The 25,428-nt window shown below is 45.8% G+C and overlaps 1 protein-coding gene across 3 annotated transcripts in view; it reads right to left on the bottom strand.

Moving 5' to 3' along the window:
- The window catches only part of LOC126518482 (solute carrier family 53 member 1), a 400,674-nt gene that overhangs the window by 349,359 nt on the left and 25,887 nt on the right, over positions 1 to 25,428 (bottom strand). For all 3 annotated transcript variants that reach the window (XM_055065054.2, XM_055065055.2, XM_050168268.3), the window contains exon 3: positions 8,018 to 8,119. In XM_055065054.2, the coding sequence (XP_054921029.1) occupies positions 8,018 to 8,119 (102 nt within the window). The remainder of the gene's footprint in view (positions 1 to 8,017; positions 8,120 to 25,428) is intronic.

Below are 25,428 nucleotides of genomic sequence, written 5' to 3'. Positions count from 1 at the left end.
GAAAACAGAAAGAAGGTATTAGTAAAATGCACAGCGAAAAAAAAATGGCAAAACCCATCTCAAATTGAGTCGAACATATTCAAATACGAATGAAAAGGAGATGCATACAGAAGTAAACATTTTCGAATACGAGCTATTTCTATCAACTGATAGCAAGCTCATTGGTATGAGGCCTGAACGTTGTCACAACTAAGATTCTCTCTCAGAAGCTGGAAAGTCAACGTCAACTGTCCTGACATACTCTCAGCCCATACACAACACCTCAGTGTTGGCTTTCACTGCTTTAAAGAGTTTATTTTGGTTTGGATGAGGGACACCTGCATCTCGGCGTCAGCCAACACTTTCTTTTTTGAGCTCAAGCTCCTTCAAAGAGGCGGCGGTACGCTTCCTTTCCCGTTACTTCCTCAGTGCGTCGGTCCTCTCTGTTCTCATCCTCCTTCTGCCACGCATTCACCCCATGGATCATTTGAAACACCCTCTTTTTCAGTTGTACAGTCAGCGTCCGATTTTCCGGACTCCCTAGGGACCAGAAAAACATCCGAAAAATCGGGCAGTCTGAAAGAAATGAATGTCTTTAACTGCCCTTAAGGGCTAAAATTGCCACAGGCACGTCCGAAAAAGCTCTTAAGGCCTGCCAGTACACTTATTAGGCATATCGGTGTTCGTACTGTGACAGTAGACGGGGGTGCACGCGTGTATAATTAAGGAATACATACTGTGTCCCGTGACAACTGCCCCTTTCTACGCTTGGTATGCTTCACCGCGTAACACTGCTGTACTGAGGCGAAGCTAACTTTCGGAGACTGGCATTACGCAACGCGCAGTGCTTTGCGCGCTTCGAAGCCAATCGCGAGAATTACAAAGGTGGAGTTGGGGCCATTGCCGACAGCGGCAAATTCTTTCAATCAAAAACACGGCAACACATGGGGCGTCTTGCGCTGGAGATTGAGGTATAGTAGCGGCGCCTGGTGGCGGCGCGGGAAACATCTGGGTCGTATTGAGCCCTGGCTGTGGCGAAGCACGTTTCTAGGCCGAGTTTTGCGTCGATTCGCACTTTTTTCTGCCCTGTTGCGAGTGCGAAAAGGCTCGTCACTTCTCACAGACCACGCCGATCACGCTGCGAGCTCGTCGCAGCCTATAGTTTAACGAAAACGGACTCTCCGTGAGACGTAATGCTGGAAGCAGAAGGAATCGGCGACGCCGATCCGGAGAGACCTAGCTCAGCCTCTAAAAAGCGTCACCGTCGTCACTTCTGCGTCGTCGGCTGCCATGAACAAGAAGGCCTGAATCCCAACATCAGATTCTACTGTTTTCCTTCAAGGCCTCACGAAGCGGAGCGTCGGGCGCGCTGGTTCGCTGCAGTTCGTCGCGCTGGGTAAGCGAAACTTCGCGCCATGTTGACTGCTTCGCCCGTCTTGAACTTTGCATATCTGCGTTCTAAAATTCGGTCTTTTGCACCTACAGTCCCGACGGCAGAACGACATAGCAGCAGGCATGGCTGGTGATTCACGATTCGAGACCCGGCCACAGCGACAATTACCAATTCGACCCGTGCGAACTGGTGCGTGCAAATGAGCACAAATGGTCGGGCTGATTCGGGGACAATTCACTACCCCACTACGAGCAGCACAGGTTAGATAGAGAGTTAAATGTGCTTATCCTTGACCTCAAGCCAGCACGTTGAGGCAGCGCAGCAAGGTAGTATTGATTGCAGCACATCGATGTTCGAGCGTTGTCATTAAAAGCTACATTAAGCGAGCAGCGCACGAGCTCGCGCGATTCGCACGTACGTTACTGCGAGCTCACAGCTTTGCATCAGTTATTTATCAATTGCTAAAGGGACAGATGGCCGCTACTACAGTGCAGCAGGCATAACTACTTGCCTAGCGGCATGCAGTCAACAAAGATAACAGGAGGCCCGCCGTTTCGCGGCATGTCGAAAGACCGCTGCCGTCGCGGCGCGTACGATCGTGCGCTCGAGCAGTTCGTACATCGCGGCATGCTGAAAGACCGCTGCCGTCGCCGCGCGTACCGTCGTGCGCTCGAGCAGTTCCGTACACATGATGCCGGCTTATCGCTGCTCTGAATTCATTTATAGCAAGCATTTCCTCACGTTTGTGCGCCTGAATCTAGCAGCGTGCAAACCTTACCTGAAGTTCAACTTCGTACGCGACTCGCTTCACTTGCGATTGACACCGCGCTAAAACTTCGCCGCTTATTTCTTGAACGGCGTACACGTATTCGGCGTTGCATAAGTTATTGCTTTTACGCAGCGTGCCACCCCTGAAAAAAATCTTCGGCGCCCGATATTCGCTGCAAGCCGCGGTACAACAAAACCGAAAGTGGCGGGTCCATATAGTAAACGTGCCTTCCGAAGCAGACGACGGAGCTTGGTACTACCCAGTTGAGGACAGAGGGCGCTTTTTAGCACCATTTTCGCAGCGCCCCCTCGGCAATGCAAGAGCCCCATGGCAAGAAGCTTAATAGACCTCACTCTGCCCAGGCGGCGCTGCGGAAAAACCCGTCACCAGCGCCCCCATCGCAGCGTTGGTGCGAACTGAGTAGTGCAAGAAGAGCTGTCCGGCAAGCGAAGGTGCATAGGCCACAATGGACTCTCCTCTTTCGGTTGTGTTGAGGCACGATTTCCTCATAATCAAGGACCTGGAAAGCTTCTTCTGCCCATCCACGCTTCGGAAAGGGAAGAAGCTCAGCAGGGCGAAGTACGTGTACAATATAAAGGAAGTCTCAGGTGTTATTTCGGCGTGCTGTAACTCGCAAGTACAGAGAGCACCAGGCTTGTTTATAGGCATATCAGCATAAAAATCTAAGCATTTCAAATTGGGCGGCAAACAGAAAACGTTTTCCAAGGCAGCAAACAGCGTGTGAACATAACGAAAGTAAGCTTCCTACAGTGCCTGTGCGCCGCATCTTTCTGCCTCGCAGGAGCTACAGCATCGCTCAGTACCTCTGAAATTTTCGCAGACGCTTCAAGCGACACGCGCACAAATGAATGTAAATAAACGCAACTTTTTTTTACACACGTGCGTTACTTCGCAATTACTCGCCCAGTGCTCCTACAGCAACATTATTATTCACATTTCAAAAACGCAGTCGAGCAGGCTCAGCACATTGCGGAACGTGCTTGTTGTATCGGCGCAGGACATATAAAATACCGAAACTAGAAATGAGCTCGCGATACAACGATGCTCTAGAACAGGATTTTGAATTCATAAACGAACTAAATGTTTGGTTAAACTGACATGTCAAATATCTCCGTTCTACTTGTTGAGTCAAGCGGAGGAGGACGTCTGTTAACAGGTGGAAATATCGATGGCACATACGCAACGTTGTTTTTTCTGTTGCCAAAGAAGTGGTGGCTGCAGATTCTTGAGTTTCGCTTGATTGCCACGGTCCTACGTCAGGGCTACGCACGTAGCACAATTACAGCAGAACAACATTATCGCACATTCTCATGCGAGCCGCTGTGTTGTGGGGAATGCAAGTCATTCGATTACCCAACACGTTGAACGGCCCGTATCCAGCGCTCTCGCCTTTCAAATTCGTTCATATTGAATATGTCCTGAACACAAGACTTAAGTATCTCGTATACCTTTATGTATTTTATCGTAATGTTTTGTCTCGCAATTATTTACAGAGAGTAAATCCTTTCATAGCCTTTTCCAGGGCAGCAAACAGAAAACGTTTTCCAAGGCAGCAAACAGCGTGCGATCATAACGAAAGTAAGCTTCCTACAGTGCCTACGCGCTGCATCTTTCTTTCTCGGAGGAGCTACAGCATCGCTCAGTACCTTAATTTGAACTTTTCGCAGACGCTTCGAGCAACAAGCGCGCACAAAGAAACGTAAATAAACGTGACATTTCTTTCTTTACAAACGTGCGTTACTTCGTAATTACTCATCCAGTGCTCCTACAGTAACTTTATTGCTCACATTTCAAAACGCAGTCGAGCAGGCTCAGCCAGTGTCTCCTGGCACTGGATCAGCACACTGCGAAGCGTGCTTGTTGTATCGGCGCAGGACATACAAAATACCGAAAGTAGAAATGAGCTCGTGATACAACGATGCTCTAGAACAGGATATTGTATTCATAAACGAACCAAAACGTTTGGTTAAGCTGACATGTCAAATCTCTCCGTTCCACTTGTTGAGTCAAGCGGAGGCGGATGTCTGTTAAAAAGTGGAGATATCGATGGCACATAAACAGGATGGTTCAAAACGTTGTTTTTTCTGTTACCAACGAAGTGGCGGCTGCAGATTCTTGAGTTTTCGCTTGGTCACCACGGTCCTCCATCAGGGCTACGGAACACAATTACAGAAGAACAAAATTGTCGCACTTTCTCATGCGAGCCGCAGTGTTGTGGGGAATGCAAGTAATCCGATTACCCAACAGGTTGAACGGCCCGTATCCAGCGCTCTCGCCTTTCCCCTTCATACGATCGCGATTGAAATCGGCAAAACTGAACGTTCTTATTCCGTCCTTTACGTTTATGGCAATTTACAACACAACATTAGCGTCGATTGCGGCGTTTCTTCGTAGCACGCGGAGCTATCGCGGTTGCCGTCGCTTCTATACCATCAGTCTGACGAGTGAGCCAGGAAATGCTTTATGGCAGTTCGACGGCGCGTCCGACTAGCGTAGAAATTCATGGCTCTCTGTCTGGATGTTAAATGCGCAAAACACTCGCAATATGGACCAAAACCTAGTTAAATCGTTGTTTCGCAGTCGCTAGCTGCATAGGCAACTTAGCAAGGGAGTCGGGCTTCGCACTACTCAATTACTGCCTCTTCGCACCGGCAGGTGGCGCTACGCGTCTTGCAAACTCCAGTCTGACGTCCATAGCAAACGTAGAAGCAGCTAGGCCTAACGCTGCCGCGGTGGTGGTGGCTTTGATTATTGCCATTTCAGAACTGCAGTCAGGGCAATATGCATTGACTACATGGAGTACGTGGTGGTGCCGCGAAGCCGTGCGAATTATCGGGCATGTCTGGAAAATCGGTCGTTAAAGGGAAGCTGAAGAGTATGTCGAATTCAATAAGACGCTCATATACGGATGCGGGAACCTTATAAATCATGCAGGTAAAATTTTGGGGGGAGTTTTCACTTAGGAGCGACTCAATCGTCGGTTAAAATTGCGCTGTAGCTCCGCTCCCCGTCGAGCGCCGCGCGCTGCTGCTGACGATGCGAGCGGAGACCGGAAACCGCGGCGTAGTGACGTCAGCACTGGCGTTCTGTTCCTTCGCAGTCTCCGCAACCGTGTCTGACCAGGCTTATTTCTGCGTGCGTGCCGTCCTAATCTGCTTCGCTCGACCCTGCATTCCTTTGTTTGTGTGTATATAGGAGTGGTAATTGACGTGCGCAGCATCAATTGAACTTCTAGACCGATCATGCCGGCGTTCTGTGCAGCCTACGCTTGCACGAACACCAGCGGCCGCGACGATGTTCCATTAGTTCCTGCAAGACAAGAAGCTTTCAGCTAAGTGGGAGGCTGCTGTGAAGCGAAACAACTTCAAGCGCTCAAGAACAACAGTGTTGTGCTCTAACCCCTTCCGTGACGATTACTACCGGAGTTTATCAATAGTGCGTGCTTTGGGTTCTCCGTGTTAGCACGCTGAACGGAAGGTGCATGTTTATGTCCCACCACTGACGCAGGATTCATTGCCAAGCACCACAAATTTTCTATTCACACGTGGGTTGTGAAACAGCCTGCATGCAGCTACCATAACGAAGTGCAAGCGTAAAGTTTGCATGTGTTGGAAAGCCTGCTCACGCCAGGACGCTGCGCTACCCCTTCTCTCGCACACAGAGAAACCGACCATCTCACGTAGCCGACGGAATTCGCCGGTTACGAGGAGCGTGCAGATGGCGTGCTGGTGAAGGTTCTATACTACACGTGCTACAACAGCTGGTAAACTTTTCCCGCGTTTAAACCGTCTGTGTAGATTACCGACAGCTTTGGGGCAGCGCACAAATGCCGAAGATCGCATCACCGCTTACGCTCTACGAGGAGGCATGCAGGAACATAACACTACAGTTGTTTGCCCGGAAATGTACTCACTGGAACGCTGAACGCAGCTTAGCAAAAAACATACTCGCTAAAGAACATTTCCAACACAAGGAGATGCTAACACTTCGCCTTCGTTCGCGTGAAAAGCAGTGCTTGCACCAGCATTTTTTGCTTCTTGGAGAGGCCGGCTCTTCGCAATCGGCTCATACACGTAAAGCGTAAAGTATAAACCCCTTACAAGTGATCTTGCACGTGACAGCGACAGCGCGACAAGCGAGGCGATGGCTGTCGCGTTCACTCGTCGCCTGCAAGCCGAACTCCACTCCAGCAACGGCTTTGAAAGATAACTTCCCGGTATGAGGCCAGCAATATACGCGCCGAAACTAGCGTGACGCATGCTTTATTAATTTAAGTTGATGTATTTTACTGAAAAAGGAGCATAAAATATTTCTGAAGGTCTTGCACTAGGTTCTTATTCTTGCACGTGTAAAATTCAATAGCTTGCTCGTTCCGTGCGACAAACAGTAGTATTTGAGTTATGTACATCCAGTTCCGGCTTTGCACTATTGGCTAGTCGCTCATAGCGCTTCCGGGCGACGAGCGACGAGTTCTAGATTTCTAGAAACGAGCGATCGAGCGACAACACCGAGCGATCTGTTCAAGCGACGGCCCGTTTTGTCGCTCGAAACCGTCGCCCGTCACCGTCGCGCGCAAAATTGCTCTCGTGGAGTTTGGACTTAACGCCAAACTCCTCAGAGAAACGCAAGCTCTCAAAATTTTCCATGACCATCTCAGCAAAACAGCACCAAACTACCTTGCACCGTGCTTTGTGTGTAGCGGCAGCAGTCGGTCCGGGCGAACACCATTGTTGACGTCACGAGGCGCCCGACCAATCACAGGTGGAAACGAGGCGCGCGAGCTCGGCGTGTCTGCTGCTGCACTTTTTGTCGAAATAAAATATGTTTGCACTTTCTTTCGCTCTATTTCGATGCGATATTCGAATTCAGAGGGTTGAAAACCACAACGTACTGCTCTTCACTCATTTTTTCTGAAAAAGCTTTCAGCTTCCCTTTAACTGCTCTGGAAATACCTCGTGCCGATGACACAGCGTCAATGACGATTCGTTGCGATTCCTCTGTTACTGGAGCCTGTGTTAACACGACTATCGTTCCCTTTCAATAAAATTACAGTTAATTTTCCCTGAAAGAAGCACAAATACCCTGAGTTTTCCCCGAGTATTTCCAGACACTTTAAATTCCCTGAGAATTACCGGTTTTCCTGGCTGGTAGACGCCCTGTTTGACTATGGACTCTCTTTTATGCTGTGTCAGAGTCGATGAACCCTGCTACAGTATCCTTTGTGCGTGGTGAAGTGGAGGAGCGCCACATGCCTTTGCCTGATCGTCGTTCGCTGGGTAAGCCTCACACAAAATCATTTCAACTATATATGCAGAGGAGTACTCTAGCTTGGATAATGTGTGTGTAAATACAGAATAAGTACACGTTCGAGACGTGGAGTTGGTTCCAGAAGAAGTGGGGGACAAATCAGTGCGATAGGTGCCTGTCATAAATGCACGTGATTGCTGAAAATTCTGCTTAGTGTTCCCACATAAAAGCTTGTTTGCAAGTAAATCTTCGAAAATTAACACTGTTTATTGTCATATGCACAGATTTACCTACGTCCCCAAGAGTGCACTTGGTATCTAATGTGATTCACAAAAGCTGCATGACCTTCACAAAAGAGCTCCACAGGCAAGGTACAGCCTGCAGTCCGCATATTTGAGAACCCTGACCAACAAGGGGAACTCAATTGCAAGAATTATGCGACTTACGTGCACTCTGATATCAAGGATGCACAAATTAGTATAAACTTCCATGAAACACCTTGGTAGTTAGCGCCAGCACAGCAGCGTCTACACCGTCTTGTGTACTCTTGTATACCACACTAACAATCTTCAAGCAAAGCTCCCGGGACAATAACCGCCCCTGCTCACCTGAGTAGAAAGTGTTGATCTTGGCCAGCTCCTTGTCACAGTACTGGAAGAACTCTTCATCAAACGATGCCAGGTACCTTGTAATTATGCTCTGCTCCACCACTGAAAGTGTGCAGAAATAACTTAACACAAACAAAGAAAAAACAGCAACAACAGTAAGCCCCCCCCCCCCCCCCCCCCAAAGCTAGAAACCTGCATTACAACTTCAGGCAGGCTGCAGCATACAAGCCAAGTTTATAAAGTGCCTAAACATGCAAATACATGCCTGGACACATGGTCCAGCTACTCGTCATTTTTACAATGCCAACTACTTTTATACTATATTTCATAGTTGGCAGGCAAATGCTGCTTACGCAACACAAGTAGTGCGGCCATAGAAGCTTCACTTTGTTCAATTCACAGTGCAGTTATTTATAATCTGTGATGCGCTCTAACTACTTCACAACTAGTGGATCTTATGTCAAATCGCATAACGTTTCTCCACTGCTGTGCTTCCAGTCGCACTATGTTTTGATTGCGAGCGGAAGTGATGCACTGCGACCACTATTCGCAGAAACACATCACCCCATTCATTAGATTGTAAAAAAGTTCAGATCTGCGATGCTTTCTATGTAATAACTACATCACATTTTGCGACATGAAACTATGAGACTTCATATGACTCATACCTAAAGTATTTTAATTTCATATGTGACGCATAGTTCCTTGGCAGTGAAAGCGAGCTGTGAGAGAAGTCTCTGTAGCATCACAAAGTGTTCCCTGCTAAGCATTACACCAAGTATAGCTCAACCATGTGGAAACAATGCTTGAATGCTAACCCAACACAACCTTTAATGTCATTACTTACATTTACATGTTCCGGCTTCAGTTTCAGTTTATTATTCTTTCAATACAGTGAATGGGTAAAAGACAATATACAGATGAGGGTGCCAAAGTCAAAGACTGCAACGGGGCCCTCGGTTAATATTAACAATGGAAAGATGTATTAAAGATGAGCAAGCTAACTTAAGGAAACAAACACAATCGCGAAAATACAACATAGAAAAATTAACGAAAACAACTTGTCTATATACAAGCCTATAGTGCATAAAAAAACTGTCAATACATACAAATAGCAAATGTAGTGTCATGAATGACGTAAACTTAGTTATACTCGGTACAAAGTCTCAGTACACAGGCCTATATTGAGTGCTGCGTGCCGTGACTCCAGCTAGGTACGAAATCGCCCTCGTCAGTACCAGTGCCTAATCTGCCCCGAATATCACCGACGTTGTGCACGTCGCACGCCTCAAACCATATTACTCTCCTGTTATCAGCGATATTTAGACGCACCGGGGATAATGATACATGCATGCATGCCGGGGACATGATACATGCATGTCGGCTGAACTGGCCAGCGCTGAATTATCCTTTGTAAGTAGACTTTGTAAATAGTGATGATGATGAAATAGCCTCCAGTCCTTAATCCTTCGTTCACGTAACAATATAAAAAAGCTTAAGGGCATGACTAAATGCATGAAAGGATGAAGATTTAATGTTGTTGGGTAAACCATTCCACAGTTTTATAGCAATGAATGAAGATGTCATTTTTCCATGGTTAGAATGAACCATAGGCAGTAGAAAATTGTAGTTACGTGCAAACCTGGTATTATTATTATTGATGAGGTACCTGGAATCAATGAATTGGTATGAAAGCTGTTTAGTAAGTAATTTATCAAACATAATTATTAGATGATAGTTGAACAAGGACTTGTCCGATGCATGAAACAGGCAGCAGAGACCGTGAACTGTTTGGTGTACCTCCCTCCAGATGCGACTAGTGAATTCGCGGTAAGCGCTGAAAGTTTCTTCATTTTCTTATTTTCTTTTTTTTTCCACACTACTTTTAAGTGATGTTCAATTCAGCTGAAAATATATTGCATATCTAGCCTCATTCAAAGCTGCTTGCATATGGGAGACTCCAAAACCACGATGATAGAACCATTGAGAAATGCTATGCCGTGCCACCTGCCGCGATCATCAAAACCCATATCCCGTGGATAATTCAAGCACGTTTTCAGGCATTTGAGATATTGGGGGTCAGCTCCACCACTGGAAAAGCTGGCGCCACCATCGGCATGACGTGGCAAGAGGGATCATGTGGACACAGAAGCCGCGTCGGCTGCTTTGGAAGCGCCGAAGCAAACTGAAAACGAAAGTTTAAACTCCCACCTGCGCTGCGGTTCTGATTAAGTGGTGAGGTTTTTCCGCCTTGCGTATCTACTTGACAGCATTTGAAAGTACTGTAATAGGGAGTGGCTGCTTTTGGAGGCGTGCAGCGTGGTAGGCTACTGCTCGGTGCCGCAGTGCCGGACGTACGCAACGGAGCTTGGTGCCAGCCTTATTCCCACGTAGCCGCAGGATAAGAAGCTGCGTGAAGCTTGGCTCGCGAAACTTAGAACCGGCAAACAGCCATTGGCTACAACTCGGATATGCAGCAAGCACAGACGCGGGGCAGATTTCTGCTACGGCGTCGAGACTGCTATTTTCGGTGAGTCGAAGAAAACACGCACTGAGATGCTCGCCCACGCCCGGCTAATGCCATGGCGCTTTATTTGGACTATGAACTTGTTGATGCTAGATTGTGGCAAGTTCACTGGAATGTAAAGGGAGCGGTAAGAAGCACATTTAAAAAAGGCTTAATTTGGCACATGGTCATGTTTGTGTTACGAATTAATGTACTGGATTACTAAAAAGAAGCAGTGGAAAATCGCACGCTGAAAAGACCGATAAACATACAGTGTGGCGCAACTTGAGAAATAATATTGAAACGTCCAAGAATTTAGAAGAAAAAAGAAAGATTGAATTGTCACGACGGCACATCACAGTCGCTGTAAAGTCTCTGTACCGAAATTATTTTTTAACAGCTCTGATAGCGTCCACGCAACAATGGTTGCTTGTGTACTGTCACATGCTCATATTCTGCAGCCTAAAGCTCACGGCACAGTGCGAAAACGTGCTCGCAGTAAAGCACAACATTGTGCACAGACATGCATGCAGATGCGCAGTCGGTCGCTGCGAACCCGAGCGATCGCTGCATTGAGGCTTCATTCTGTTATGCTCCATTTGGTTATACAGTGTGGGAAATATGGGTTTCTCCTCCGTACTCTTGGGGACAAAGGAACGACAACACAGTAGTGCAAACAATCACAAGGGCATTTATTGCACCTTTCATAGATCAATACCAGCTAGCCGAGTTGCTATCCCCAAAACATGCCGATGGGCGCGCGACAAATCTAGAAGCCCGACTTACCGCGACCGCATTGGAGCGAATATGTTCGCCCCATGCTGGATCCCAACGCCTGGTCGTTCGCGTGTTCGGTCACGCCAACGGTCGTGCGTTCGAAGGCGGCCACGCGAGGCGGTCTCGCAGAAGCATGGTCGCAGCGCGCGCGGAATGTCCACGCTGTTCGCCCGCCCGCCGGGAAAGAGCCAGCGCCTTGTCCCTCGGCGCCCGAGTAACCCCGCCGCGGCGCGACGGTCACGCCATCTCTCGCACCGCGCTTGTACCACTCCGAGCGCCGCGGGCGCCAGGCCACGCAAGCCGTGCGGGAAAACAGCATATCAGGGGATGCGTGAGAGTCGCGCATCCCCACAACAGACAGCCCACTATAAGAACATATTTAACATAGTTTGCTCTCAGCGTTTGCCAACCTTTCATGCGAGAAGCCGGTTTGGGAGACTCCATTGCGGTGACCGTGCGCAGTGGCATTCATTCAACATATTCGGTGAAGAGACAGCGTCTGTAATCGATTCTGTGCTTTCAGTCTGCCCAAGATTATTATTTTAACAGTAAAAAACTTCCGTTTTGAGAGTACTTACAGAAATGTCTAGGAGGGCTGCCGCATAGTGTTTTTATTGAGCGCCGTAAGCCAAACCTATGAGGAGAGCGCCGTGTTATCCCGCATACTACGCAAGGGTGGCGCTTCCGACAGATGGCGACTCCATAAGTCCTAGCCCCCAATACTAAATGGACTTAAACTGACTCTACCAACATGCTTCCCGCCGACTTTCTAGTGAGAGCCCCCCAACAAGGAAAAGAAGAAATTGTAACGCTAAAGGAAAATAAAAAGTGATGAGAAGGTGTGCAGTAGCACGTAAACAACAGAAAAAAAAAAACGTAATGACAACAGTTGCAAAGTTCACATACAGATTTTCAAGCAAAACAAAAAGTTGTAGTTTGCTTCCAGTTATTTCTTCTACATTTCCACTTATATTCATTTTCGCGGGTTTTCGTTTATACTCCTGCATATCACAAGCATGTATTCGCAACTGTGAAAGGTCATCGGTACGCCTGTAGGGTTTGCCTAGCCGAGTTCACGGCCGTCTGCGCACGTGCGATGAGGCCAGAACTGTTTAGAAATTGCTCTATATTGAGTTATCCCTCGCAATCAGGAAAACATCTATCACAGATACATCAATAAGTTTTTAGGCACATAAGATTTACGAAATGGATTGCAGAAATCTGCCGATATGTGCCTACTGTGATGTCCCCCTTTTTGTGATCGAAGCGAGCGCATCGTGCACATTATTATTTTAAACATGAGTAGCGGTATGAGCTCTGTGTCGCAGAGAAGCCAGTGACAGAGTCTTCCGATTCGTTTGAGATCGAAAGTTTCCGCGTATATATATGTATATATATACCGCATATATATGTATGTATATTCGTTTTTGTGGGTTTTCCTTTGTACTCCGTAGATCATGAGCATGTATCTGCAACTGCTAAATTGCATGTATTGCAATGTTTGGCGGCAAATGGGACGTCAATAGGTTTCCTGCGCGAAGTGTACAATGTCTAACTGAGTGGGCGTTGGCAGGCAGCAAGTATGCAGACGTGGCGAAAGACATGATTCTTCTTTATCCAGTTTCTGGCTTTCACCTGGACTTGGCCCGTTGCCTTGATGGATCAACCTGCTATCGTGGTGCACCAGATGAATACTATTGCCCGCAACGTGCTGCTGATGACGGCAGATGACTATCCAATTCTTGTTTCCGAGTTCAGCCTGGAAACAGCACCAGTGCTCCCTCTGGGCTGGTCAACCACATCACTGAGGACATCACCGGACGTGCTGTACTTAAGCGACCGGCATCGTACGCGCCTTTCAGTGGGCGTTGGCGGGCAGCAAGTATGCAGACGCGGCTAAAGACATGTTTCTTCTTTATCCAGTTTCTGGCTGTCACCTGGACTTGGCCCGTTGCCTTGATGGATCAACCTGCTATCGTGGTGCACCAGATGAATACTATTGCCCGCAACGTGCTGCTGATGACGGCAGATGACTATCCAATTCTTGTTTCCGAGTTCAGCCTGGAAACAGCACCAGTGCTCCCTCTGGGCTGGTCAACCACATCACTGAGGACATCACCGGACGTGCTGTACTTAAGCGACCGGCATCGTACGCGCCTTTCAGTGGGCGTTGGCGGGCAGCAAGTATGCAGACGCGGCTAAAGACATGTTTCTTCTTTATCTAGTTTCTGGCTTTCACCTGGACTTGGCCCGTTGCCTTGACGGATGAACCTGCTACCGTGGTGCAGCAGATGAATACTATCGCCCGCAACATGTTGCTGATGGTGGCAGATGACTATCCAATTCTGGTTTCCAAGTTCCGCCTGGAAACAGCACCAGTGCTCCCTCTGGGTTGGTCAACCACATAACTGAGGACATCACCGGACGTGCTGTACTTATGCGACCGGGCATCGTACGCGCCTTTCAGTGGGCGTTGGCGGGCAGCAAGTATGCAGACGCGGCTAAAGACATGTTCCTTCTTTATCCAGTTTCTGGCTTTCACCTGGACTTGGCGCGTTGCCTTGATGGATCAACCTGCTATCGTTGTGCACCAGATGAATACTATCGCCCGCAACATGCTGCTGACGGTGGCAGATGACTATCCAATTCTTGTTTCCAAGTTCCACCTGGAAACAGCACCAGTGCTCCCTCTGGACTGGTCAACCACATCATTGAGGACATCACCGGACGTGCTGTACTTAAGCGACCGGGCATCGTACGTGCCATTCACTGGCCGTTGGCGGGCAGCAAGTATGCAGACGCGGCTAAAGACATGTTTCTTCTTTATCCAGGTTGGTACTTCATATTCCTTGCATTCTAAACACTCGAGTAATCGCTGCTTGCTGCTCGTCCCATGCCCACATGTTTTGATACTTTTGGTTGCGGATTGCTTTCAAGTGTTGAAGATGTTGCTATTGTCCGGTGATGTGGAGCAAAACCCTGGTCCCGATAAAGTTGATAAGGGCAATGATGAAGTACTGGCTGCCATAAATGCTCTCGTGAGTACGATGGAAGCACGTCACGCTGAAGTGATGTTTTCATTTGACGAGGTGAAAGCTAGTCAAAAACTGTTGGAAGAACGAGTGTCTGATATCGCCACGAGATTAACAACTGTTGAAGGGAAAGTAAGCGCTCTCGAAGGCACTCATAATGTGGAAGCACCCGAAGTTCACTGCGTTGCTGCTCACCGCGTTGATTCAAAGAAAGTGCCAAGTGAAAACGCTGCACTGCAAGCACACCTTGACGACTTTGAGGACCGTTCCCGCCGTGAAAACTTAATTATGTATGGACTGAAAGACAATCCTTCAGAAAGCTGGGTCCACACTGAAGAAGCCGTACGAGCCGTTCTTGCAGATCATCTATCTTTAGAACTTCCTGCAGACGCAATTTCACGAGCGCATAGACTTGGCTCTTTTGTTACCGGCAGAAATCGTGCTATAGTTGTGAAATTTGCTCTGTTTAAAACAAGAGAGAATGTTTTAGCAGACAGGTCTAAACTGAAAAATACGGGAGTCGCTCTACAAGAGGACTTCTGTAAAACAACGAGGCAGATACGTAAAAAGCTGATCGATTTCGCCAAAGCTACCACACAACCCTACAACCTAAGATATAATCGATTATATATTAATAAAAAATGCTACGTCTACTGCAAAGAAACTGATAATGTCTGTGAAATAGATTCCCCTGGCGCATTTGCATCTGGCAACCACGTACCTTCTTCAGATCTGCAACACGTTGCTGGTTTCCCTCGGGCACATGCCTCCAATAATGCTTCAACTTCCAGTGTGTCACAACCTCATAGTGCTCCGACTTAGAAATCAGCGGCCGTTCAGACGAAGCAAATCGGCGACTATTCATTCCTTTTTGCGAACATCAGAAGTATATTAAAGAAGCGTGATACCTCATCATGTTTAATGGACACGTGCATAGTCGATATCCTTGTTTTAACCGAGACTTGGTTGTCAAGTAAAGTCATGAATTGTGAACTCTTTTCTTGTGAAAAGAAATATACAGTGTACAGACACGACCGAAGGAACCGATCAGGGGGTGCTGTTTTGATTGCCGTTTCTGAAGGCATAAATTCTTACGTTCTCCCGACCCAATCAGAGCTTGAATTTCTCTGTACATGCATTACCTTAAACCATCACGATGTCATTGTTTGTGCATGTTATCGGCCTCCGCTTTTTGCCACCACGTTCTGTGATGAACTCTACGATAGTCTGAACAAAGTTGTGTCTCGATACCCGAAAGCGCCAATTTTTCTTATGGGTGACTTCAATTTTCCAGGTATTCAGTGGAACGATTCTAACCCCATTGTAACTACTAATTCATCCGAGTGTATAGCTTTCATTGACCTCTGTTCTACATTTAATCTTTCCCAGCTCGTACAAGAACCAACTCGTGTTACCCCTTCGTGTGCAAATGTACTCGACCTTGTGCTCACCAACTATCCCGATTCTGTCTCTTCCCTAACACTACTGCCAGGTCTAAGTGATCACCTTGCAATCCATTTTACTACGCCATAGCACTCGCGCTGCACATCGAAACATTCGAAAATAATCCAAGATTACGGGAGAGCAGACTTTCAAGCTATTAATACTGCTCTGGAAAAATTTGTTGACGAGTTCTTGCCGCAGTTCTGGGAACGCACAATGCAAGAGAACTGGCGGTTATTTCAAATGCAAGTCAAAGCGCTCATCGATAAATATATTCCGCTGGGAAGAATATCTAGCAAGAGACGTTCGCCGTGGTTCAACTTATCGTTAAAATGCTTACTAAACAAGAAAAAGCAAATGTTCCGCTGCTGCAAAAAAGTTATGACTGACAGAGCAAGGTTGGCTTATCAAAAGACGTTTTTTTGCCGCAATTGAACACTCACAAAAGAAAGACACAAAGACAACACGGGCATAAAGACAACCGCCCGTGTTGTCTTTATGTGTCTTTCTTTTGTGAGTGTGCAATTGTGGCAAAAAACATGTCTTTTAGCAAGCACCAACTAGGCCAACAAGTAGTTCTGTTGGCTTATCAATCTACCGCTGCGAAATATAAACGTGCTCTCATCGGTGCTAAACATTTTCATTCAACCCTTCCCTCTTTACTTACTTCAAATCCACGCAAATTTTGGAATGTTACTGGCATGTGCGAGTCCGAAGAAGTTCGCTTAAAGAACGATCGAGAATTCTTTGTATTAGATAAACAATGCTGTATCTTACTCAATGACACATTTTCATCATCTTTTTCACATGTTGCACCAATAACCAACAGTTATTTCTGCACCCGACTTTTCAAATGGACCCTACCCTTCTCGACTGGGTAGGCATTTCTAAACTCATTCAAGTTGCGAAACTTTCATCGTCAGCTGGTACCGATGGTATTAACTACATGTTTTCGAAAAACACTCAGACTTATTCATCCATTATACTGTTGTATGTCTTTTCTCAGTCATTGCAGAGCGCCACGTTGCCGGATGACTGGAAGGTGGGAAAGGTGTATAAATCTGGTGATGTTCATAGCCCCCACAACTACAGGCCTATCTCATTAACATCAATTCCATGCAAGCTGCTTGAACATATAATATATTCTAACCTAATGTCACATCGCAAATCGAACTGTTTCTTCAAACCTAATCAGTATGGTTTTCGCAAACACCACTCCTGTGAAACTCAAATGGTCGCATTTACCAATGATTTGTTTTCCATTTTGGATTGTTCTTTATTTGTGGATTGTTCTTCATTTGTGGATTTAATTTTTTTAGATTTCGCGAAAGCATTTGATACTGTGTCCCATCAACTACTACTTCTCAAGCTTAGTAAACTAAACCTTGATATTAATCTGTTGAAGTGGATTGAATGTTTTTTGCAGGGCCGTACCCAGTACGTTTCATTTAATGACTGTGACTCACCTGTATGCCCCATGACCTCCGGAGTTCCGCAAGGCTCCGCACTAGGTCCTCTGCTTTTTCTAATTTATATTAACGACCTTCCCGATTCCATTGACTCACAAATTAGACTCTATGCTGATGATTGCGTAATATATAGACAAATATCTAAACCTTCTGATGCAGCCATTCTTCAATCTGATCTGGATAACATATCCACTTGGTGTCACACCTGGTCTATGAAACTAAATATTGGTAAGTGCAAAGCAATGAAAATAACGCGGACGCCTAACCAGTCTTCATGCACCTACTTCCTTAATAACTCTTCTTTAACTTCAGTCTCTGATTATAAGTATCTTGGCGTATACATTACTGCCAACCTATCATGGAAAACGCACGTTGCACATATCACTAATAATGCTAACCGCACACTTGGTTACCTTCGCCGTAATTTTTCCCTAGCTCCTGTGTCCCTAAAACTACTTCTATATAATACTCTTGTGCACCCGAAACTAGAGTATGCTTCTTCCGTTTGGGATCCTCACACCAAATCACTCATACAAGCCCTCGAATCCATCCAAAATCGTTCCGTTCGTTTTATACTTTCTAATTATTCTCGTTCAGCCAGTGTAACGCTTATGAAGAAAACATTAAATCTTCCTGACCTTCCCTTACGCCGTCGTATTTCTCGTTTATGCCTCTTTCACAAAATATATTTCACCAATGACACTGTTAAGCAATCACTCTTTATTACTCCTACTTACTTTTCATCCCGCATGGACCACCGGTTCAAAGTTGGCGTGCCAAGCTGCAGGACTAATCTTTATTTTGATTCGTTTGTTCCGAAGACAAGCGCGGACTGGAACCACCTTCCTGCCTCCGTCGTGTCCATCGCAGTACCCGAAGTCTTTAAGCCTACTGTATATGATCATTTTCATTAACCTGCCTACTACAAATGTGTTCTTCTATACCCATTTGCATTCTTGTATACCCACTCCTCTCTGTAACGCCGGACGGCCCTGAGAGTAAATAAATGAAATGAAATGAAACTGATCACAGTCAGAAGCTTATGCTGTCGCTTAAAGGAGGCGTTGTATAAGTGCTTTCTAACCCTAGAGCAAGGCCGCTTCCAAGGTCGCCTATTTTACGTGCAGCTCAGAACTATTGTTTGGCGGCCCGTCTCGCCACTGAGGATTTGCCTTTGAGCAAAAGCCTCTGTCAATGCACCTTCCTCACATCCGACATCTCAGCCTTGCACGGCGCATCAGTACCAGTTCCGTCTCGTTCAGGAAGACTTCTCTGATGCACGAAACAGGCAGCCAAGACCGTGAACTGTTTAGTGCACCTCCCTCCAGATGCGACTAATGAATTCGCGGCAAGCGCTGAAAGTTATTTGCATTTTCTTGTTTTCTTTTTTTTTCCATGCTACTTTTAAGTACTGTTCAATTCCGCCGAAAATATATCCCGTATCTAGCCACGTTCATGGCCCCTTGTGTAAGAGAGACTCCAAAACCCCGATGTCACAACCATTGAGAAATACTGTGTCGTGCCACCTGTCACAATCATCAAAACCTGTATACCACAGATAATGCAAGCATGTATTCAGGCATTTGAGATACACTAAATGGACTTAAACTGCCTCTACCGACATGCCTCACGCTGACTTTCTAGTGAGACTACCCCCCCCAAAAAAAAATATTGTAGCGCTAAAGGAAGAGAAAAAGTGATGAGAAGGTTTGCAGTACTTCTCAAATGAGACACTTCTATCGCGGATAAATCAAATAATTTTTTAGGCACGTAGAGCCCTCTGGGGTGTACTAGTTAGCGATAAGGTAGCCTCACCGCCTACGGGATTATCTGACTGAGCTATGTGGAATGCCGGGTTGCCATAGTCGAAGTTCAAATCCTTGTACAAGTTCCTTTTTTTTCTAATTTGACGATGATGAGCTTGAAATTCACCTCCTCCAGTGCACTACATCTGCCCGCTTGGAGTGGCATCTGACACCAGCAAATGATGCCGTGAGCGAGTGGGGCTATACTAATCCAAGTACAAACAAATTAGGAAGGCCCACTAAGCTTGAACAAAGACACTCCCTCACCAGAACAGGAATTGGCCTCCCTGGTGCAGTATTCGGCCACAACCTCCCGAATAAAATGATCTCAATGAAATGGCCCTCAGTCACATCCCCAGTGGCTGCGGAGCACCTGACCAAGGCGGTGGTCAGACTTGCAACGCAGCAGAGGGCGCTAAGAATACCTGGGTCCGGACAGGCCGCGAATCGAAACTGGCCCTGTCAACCTTTAATTGTCAAACTCTCTCGAGTGAGGCTAGCTTAGCAGGATTCTTTGAGCAACTATCAGACATTGTTTAGGATATCATCGGCCTTAGTGAGATTAAAACTGGTGAGGCTTACACATTGCTGAATAACGGTCATGTCCTCTGCTATAGAGGTCTCCTAGATAAGAAGCAATATGGGGTAGGATTCCTAATCCATAAGGATATAGCGGGCAACATTGACGAATTCTACAGCATTAATGAGAGGGTAGCTGTAGTCTTAATCAAACTTAATAAGAGGCATAGATTAAAGGTAGTACAAGCCTACGCTCAAACATCTAGTCACGATGAGGAGGAAGTAGATCAGTTTTATGAAGATGTAGAATTAGTGATGAGAAAAGTGCAAACTCAGTATACTGTAGTAATGGGTGACTTCAATGTAAAAGTGGGAAAAAATCAGGCTGGTGAACAAGCAATCGGCAACTACGACATCGATGCTAGGAATGCTAGAGGAGAGATGCTGGTAGAATTCGCAGAAAGGAATAAGCTTCGAATAATGAACACCTTTGTCAGGAAGCGTAGCAACAGAAAGTGAACCTGGAAAAGCCCTAATGGTGAAACAAGAAATGAAATGACTTCATACTTTCTGCTGATCCCAGCATAGTGCAGGATGTAGAAGTGATATGAAGGGTAAAGTGCAGTGATCATGGGTTAGTGAGGGCTAGGATTCACCCCAATTTGAAGACAGAAAGAGTAAAACTGGTCAAGAAGAAACAGGTCAACCTAGAGTAAGTAAGGGTAAAAGCAGACAAATTCAGGCTGATACTTGCAAACAAATGTGCAGCCTTAGAACAGAGAGATGAAGATGACATAGAGATAATGAATGAAACCGTAACTAGGCTGGCTTCAGAGGCAGCATTTGAAGTGGGAGGCAAGGCACCAAGGCAACCAGTAGGCAAGCTCTCCCAAGTAGCAAAAGACCTAATAAAGAAAAGACAAAGAATGAAAGCAGGGTGTCTACCAAGTTTAGATTTCCAAATTCCGTGAGTTTTCCAGGTTTTCCCTGAGCGGCTTTGCAAAATTACCTGACTGATGCAGAAACTTGTTTAATGTCAAGACAGGCTGACACCTTGTTGCCCGATGCTGTCACTCTCTAGTAATCATGCTAAAAGATAAACAAATTGGCTTAATCCAGTTTGAATAGTAAGGAGTAGCATTCATTTTATTCAAAAAGAAATCAGAAGGCAGGGGTTAGTAAAGTGCATAGCGAAAAAGATACCCTTACGAAAGTCAGCAAGACTCATTGCTAATTGAATTGTACATTATCAAATACGAATAAAAAGGAGATCCATGTGAAAATAAATATTTTCGAATATCCCCTTCAGTCACGAATCATGAATGACTGTCGATACATGCGTGAAACATAGATGTTGCTTGAGACTTCACTGAAAGGAACAAAGTGACTCTTATAGCATTTTATTATGAGTAATTGTAAATACAAAGTAACTACATATTTGAATAACTTAAAGTCAGTCATGCCACATTTCTTCATAAAAATGATTATATCCTCCGCTCCAATTACATGCACGAGTTATTCATTGGCTTCAAGCATGTCAAGAAAGAAAAAATACATATATTTCAAGGTTGATACCGACATGCTCCACGTCAAATGTCACATAAAACACTGTAGTGCCTTCACGAAAGCAGTACTCTGTAATGATACACATCGCTTCGAAATAAAATGGAAGTAATTTAGGCTATCAGAATGTTCAATAAGCTTAATGTTTGTGCTCTATTCCTTGCTACCACTGCACAGATATGGCAAAAATATGCCACGTCCACAAATGTGGACCGCGTGACCTAAGGGGATGTGAGCTATTTCTATCAACTGATACCAAGCTCATTGGTATGAGGTCCGAACTTTATTGCAAGTGAAATTCTCTCTCAATAGCTGGTGGGTCAACCTCAACTATCCTGACATACTCTCATCTCACGCACAATGCCTCAGCGTAGCGTTTCACTGCTCTAAAGAGTTTATTTTGCTTTGGATGAGGGACACCTGCATCTCGGCATCAGTCAACACTAAAAAATTTAATTTAAATTATGGGGTTTTACATGCCAAAACCACTTTCTGATTATGAGGCATGCCGTAGTGGAGGACTCTGGAAATTTCGACCACCTGGGGTTCTTTAACGTGAACCTAAATCTAAGTACATGGGTGTTTTCGCATTTCGCCCCCATCGAAATGCGGCCGCCGTGGCCGGGATTCGATCCCATGACCTCGTGCCCAGCAGCCCAACACCATAGCCACTGAGCAACCACAGTGGGTATCAGTCAACACTCAAGCTCCTTGAAAGAAGCGGTGGCACGCTTCCTTTCCTGTTTATTCCTCAATGCATAAGTCCTTTCTGTTCACGTCCTCCTCCACCGCCCGTTCGTCCCACGGACCATTTCAACGATCCTCTTGGTCAGATTTACAGTCAAATTTTTCGGACTCCGTAGGGGCCGTGAAAACATCAGAAAAATCAGGCAGTTCGAAAAAATTAATGCGTCACTTTTACTGCCCTTAGGGGCTCAAAGCGCCACAGGCATATCCGAAAAGGCCTGCCAGTGCACTTATTAGGCATATCAGTGCTCGTACTGTGACAGGAGATGGTGTGTAGACGCGTGTACAATTAAGGAATACATACTGTGTCCCGTGACAATTGCCCCCTCCCACGCTTATTATGATTCACTGCAATACTTTCGCGTATGCTTCAGCGCGTGACATTGCTGCATTGAGGCGAAGCTGACTTTCGGGACATGGCATTCTGCAACGCGCCATGCTTTCCGAGCTTTGAAGCCAATCGCAAGGATCACAACGGCGGAGTCAGTGCCGTTGCAGACAGTGGCGATTTCTTTCAATGAAAAACATGGCGCTGAACGGCAAGAAGCTTACTAGAGAATGTCGAAGCAACCGTCTAGCGTTTGCTGCGGTAGTGGCTACGGCTGCCAGCAGATCTGCGTCTGAGAGCGCCGGTCCAAGGCGGCAAGGTAATCAAAACGGCGGCAATGGTGGCTTTGATTAATGCCGCTTCGGACTTGCAGTCATGCCAAAAAGTCCAGAAAGTTGGACGGCGAAGCGTTCGTGCGTCCGAAATTTCAGCCGTTCTTATACATTGATTGTTGTGTTCATATAGGAGGTTGTGGCCAAGTACTGCACCAGGGTGGCCAATCCTGCTCTGGTGAGGGAGTGCGTTACCGGTTCTGGTCACCGGGATCAGGCCACACTCCAGGCCTGTTTATGCAATTTTATCAACACGCGGATTTTTGTTTTTTTTAATCCGGTGGAAAATTGTGCGGCACCAGGATTCGAACCACGGACCTCTTGCATGCGAGGCGGGTGTTCTACCTCTACGCCACCGCTGCGTCTACATGACCAGGGTAGTTGATACACGACCGGGGTAGTTGGAGAAGTATGGGAGAGGCTTTTGCCCTGCAGTGGGTATAACCAGGCTGATGATGATGATGATGATATACATTGAGTCTGTGGGGTACGTGGTGGCACCACGAAGCTGTCCGAATTATCAGGCGTCCGGAAAGTCGGTCGTTGATCGCACACTGGAAACTCCTCCAGCCGAAGACACGGCGTCAAAATACAATTCGTTACGACCCCTCTGTTACTTGAGCCAGCAACTACCTTGACTTTCGTTTGCTTTCAATAAAATTACAGCTAATTTTCCCCGATAGAAGCACAAATTCCCCTAGTTTTCTCTGAGTAATTTCCAGACTATTCAAAATCCCTGAGAATTCCCAGTTTTCCCGGTTGGTAGACAGCCTGGAAAGTGTCCAACTGAAGAGATAAGATAGAACCCACAAACTGTCAAAACTGATCAACAAGGTGAAAATAAATGATATTCGAAACTATAATGTAAGAAAGACTGAAGAAGCCGTAAAAAATGGACGCAGCCTGAAATCAGTGAGAAAGAAACTTGGCATAGGAAAAACCAAGATGTATGCACTGAAAGATAAGCAGGGTAATATCAGCAATCTCGAAGATATAGTAAAAGAACAGGAAGAATTCTATACTGACCTGTATAGTACCCAGAGGAGTAAGGATACCTCAAATAGAAACAGTAATGAACAGGATACAGAAACTCCTCCTCTACCTAGCGACGAGGTCAGAAGGGCCTTACAAGACATGAAACGAGGAAGAGCGGCAGGAGAAGATGGAATAAGAGTTGATTTAATCAAAGGTGGAGGAGACATAATACTTGGAAAACTGGCGGCCCTCTATACGAAGTGTCTATCGACTGCAAGGGTCCCAGAAAGCTGGAAGAATGCAAACATTATACTAATCCACAAAAAGGGAAACGTTCATAGAAGAATAAAAATGGGTTGGATCACATACGGCAGACATTGTCAGCTCCTGACTGGAAGCTTACCATTATCATTGAAAAAGAGGGTGCACAATAAGTGCATTTTACCAGTGCTGACAAATGGGGAAGAGACTTGGAGACTGACAAAGAAGCTTGAGAACGAGTTAAAGACCACGCAATGAGCGATGGAACGAAGATTGCTAGGCATAATGTTAAGATACAGAAAGAGAGCGGTTTGGATCAGAGAGCAAATGGGTATAGACGATATTCTGATTGACATCAAGAGAAAAAAATGGAGCTGGGCAGGTTATGTAATGCGCCAGTTAAATAACTGTTGGACCATTGGGGTCACAGAGAAGGGAAACGCAGTCGAGGACGGCAGAAGACCAGGTGAAGCGATGAAATTAGGAAATTCGCAGGCGCTAGTTGGAATCGGTTGGTGCAGGTCAGGGGTAATTGACGATCGCAAGGAGAGGCCTTCATCTTGCAGTGAACATAAAACAGGCTGCTGATGATGATGATGAGTTGAACAAGTTCATTACAACAAGGATGTTATTTTCACGAAGTAATAGAGTAGCACTCGTTAAAACCAACTGTTAGTGATAATGCATACTGCTTGGTTTTGTAAGTGCTGAATATACGAGGTATGATAGTGATATGTGTTTCCCCAGGAAACAATGCCGTAATTAATGTGACTGTGAATAAAAGCAAAGGATAATGCTAATAATGCGTCCTTGGAGAAATATGCTCTTGATTTGATTAATGCTCTAATACCGAAGGTACACTTTTGCTTCATGAAGGCAATGCGTTGAGAAAAATTTAGGTTGGAATCTAATTTGATGACCAAGAATGATACACAGTCAGTGATGGGAATGTGATGACCATCTAGAGTTATCTCGGTAGTATTCTTTAGCTAGAATGGAAAATCATGAATAGGATTAATAATTAAATGATTGGAAGAACACCATGCAACAATATGGTCAAGCTCATTGTTTAGTTTAAGGATTAAGGTTGTTAAAGGATCGTCATGCAACGAGATAGTATTGAGAATAGTTCTAGGGAAAGCCGCAAGGTGAAGAGAAGTAATTAATGAAGGGAAAATCAGACATCCACCTGTCCGTAGCAATTGCTACGGACAGGTGGATTTATTTTCTTTTTTTTTTCTCTTCAACTTCGAGGCTTTTCTTTCGAGGAACCTGTATGGGTTTCCTCTGTAGCAATAGCTACGGACAGGTGGATCTCTGATTTTCCCTTTATTAACGAGATAGTAGTATCATCTACGTATAGTACACAATGTGCCGCTTTAAGACAAGTGGATAAATCATTAATATAAATAAATAGTAAGGGACCTAGTATAAAGCCTTGTGGTGCACCCGCATTAATAACTTCAGTATCTGAGTAAGCACCTCCAAAACATACTGTTTGTTCTCTATCACGCAGGTAACTTTTCAGGAGCTTTCGTACTGCCCCGGTAATTCCCAGGGCTTCTAGCTTAGTAAAAAGTATGTTATGCTTAATCGTATCGAAAGCTTTAGTGAAGTCCAAAAATACCGAACCAACGAAGTTACCCGTATCAAT

This window comes from Dermacentor andersoni, chromosome 1, assembly GCF_023375885.2.
Source record: "Dermacentor andersoni chromosome 1, qqDerAnde1_hic_scaffold, whole genome shotgun sequence".
NCBI lineage: Eukaryota > Metazoa > Arthropoda > Arachnida > Ixodida > Ixodidae > Dermacentor > Dermacentor andersoni.
This window is presented reverse-complemented; position numbering and strand designations above follow the sequence as displayed.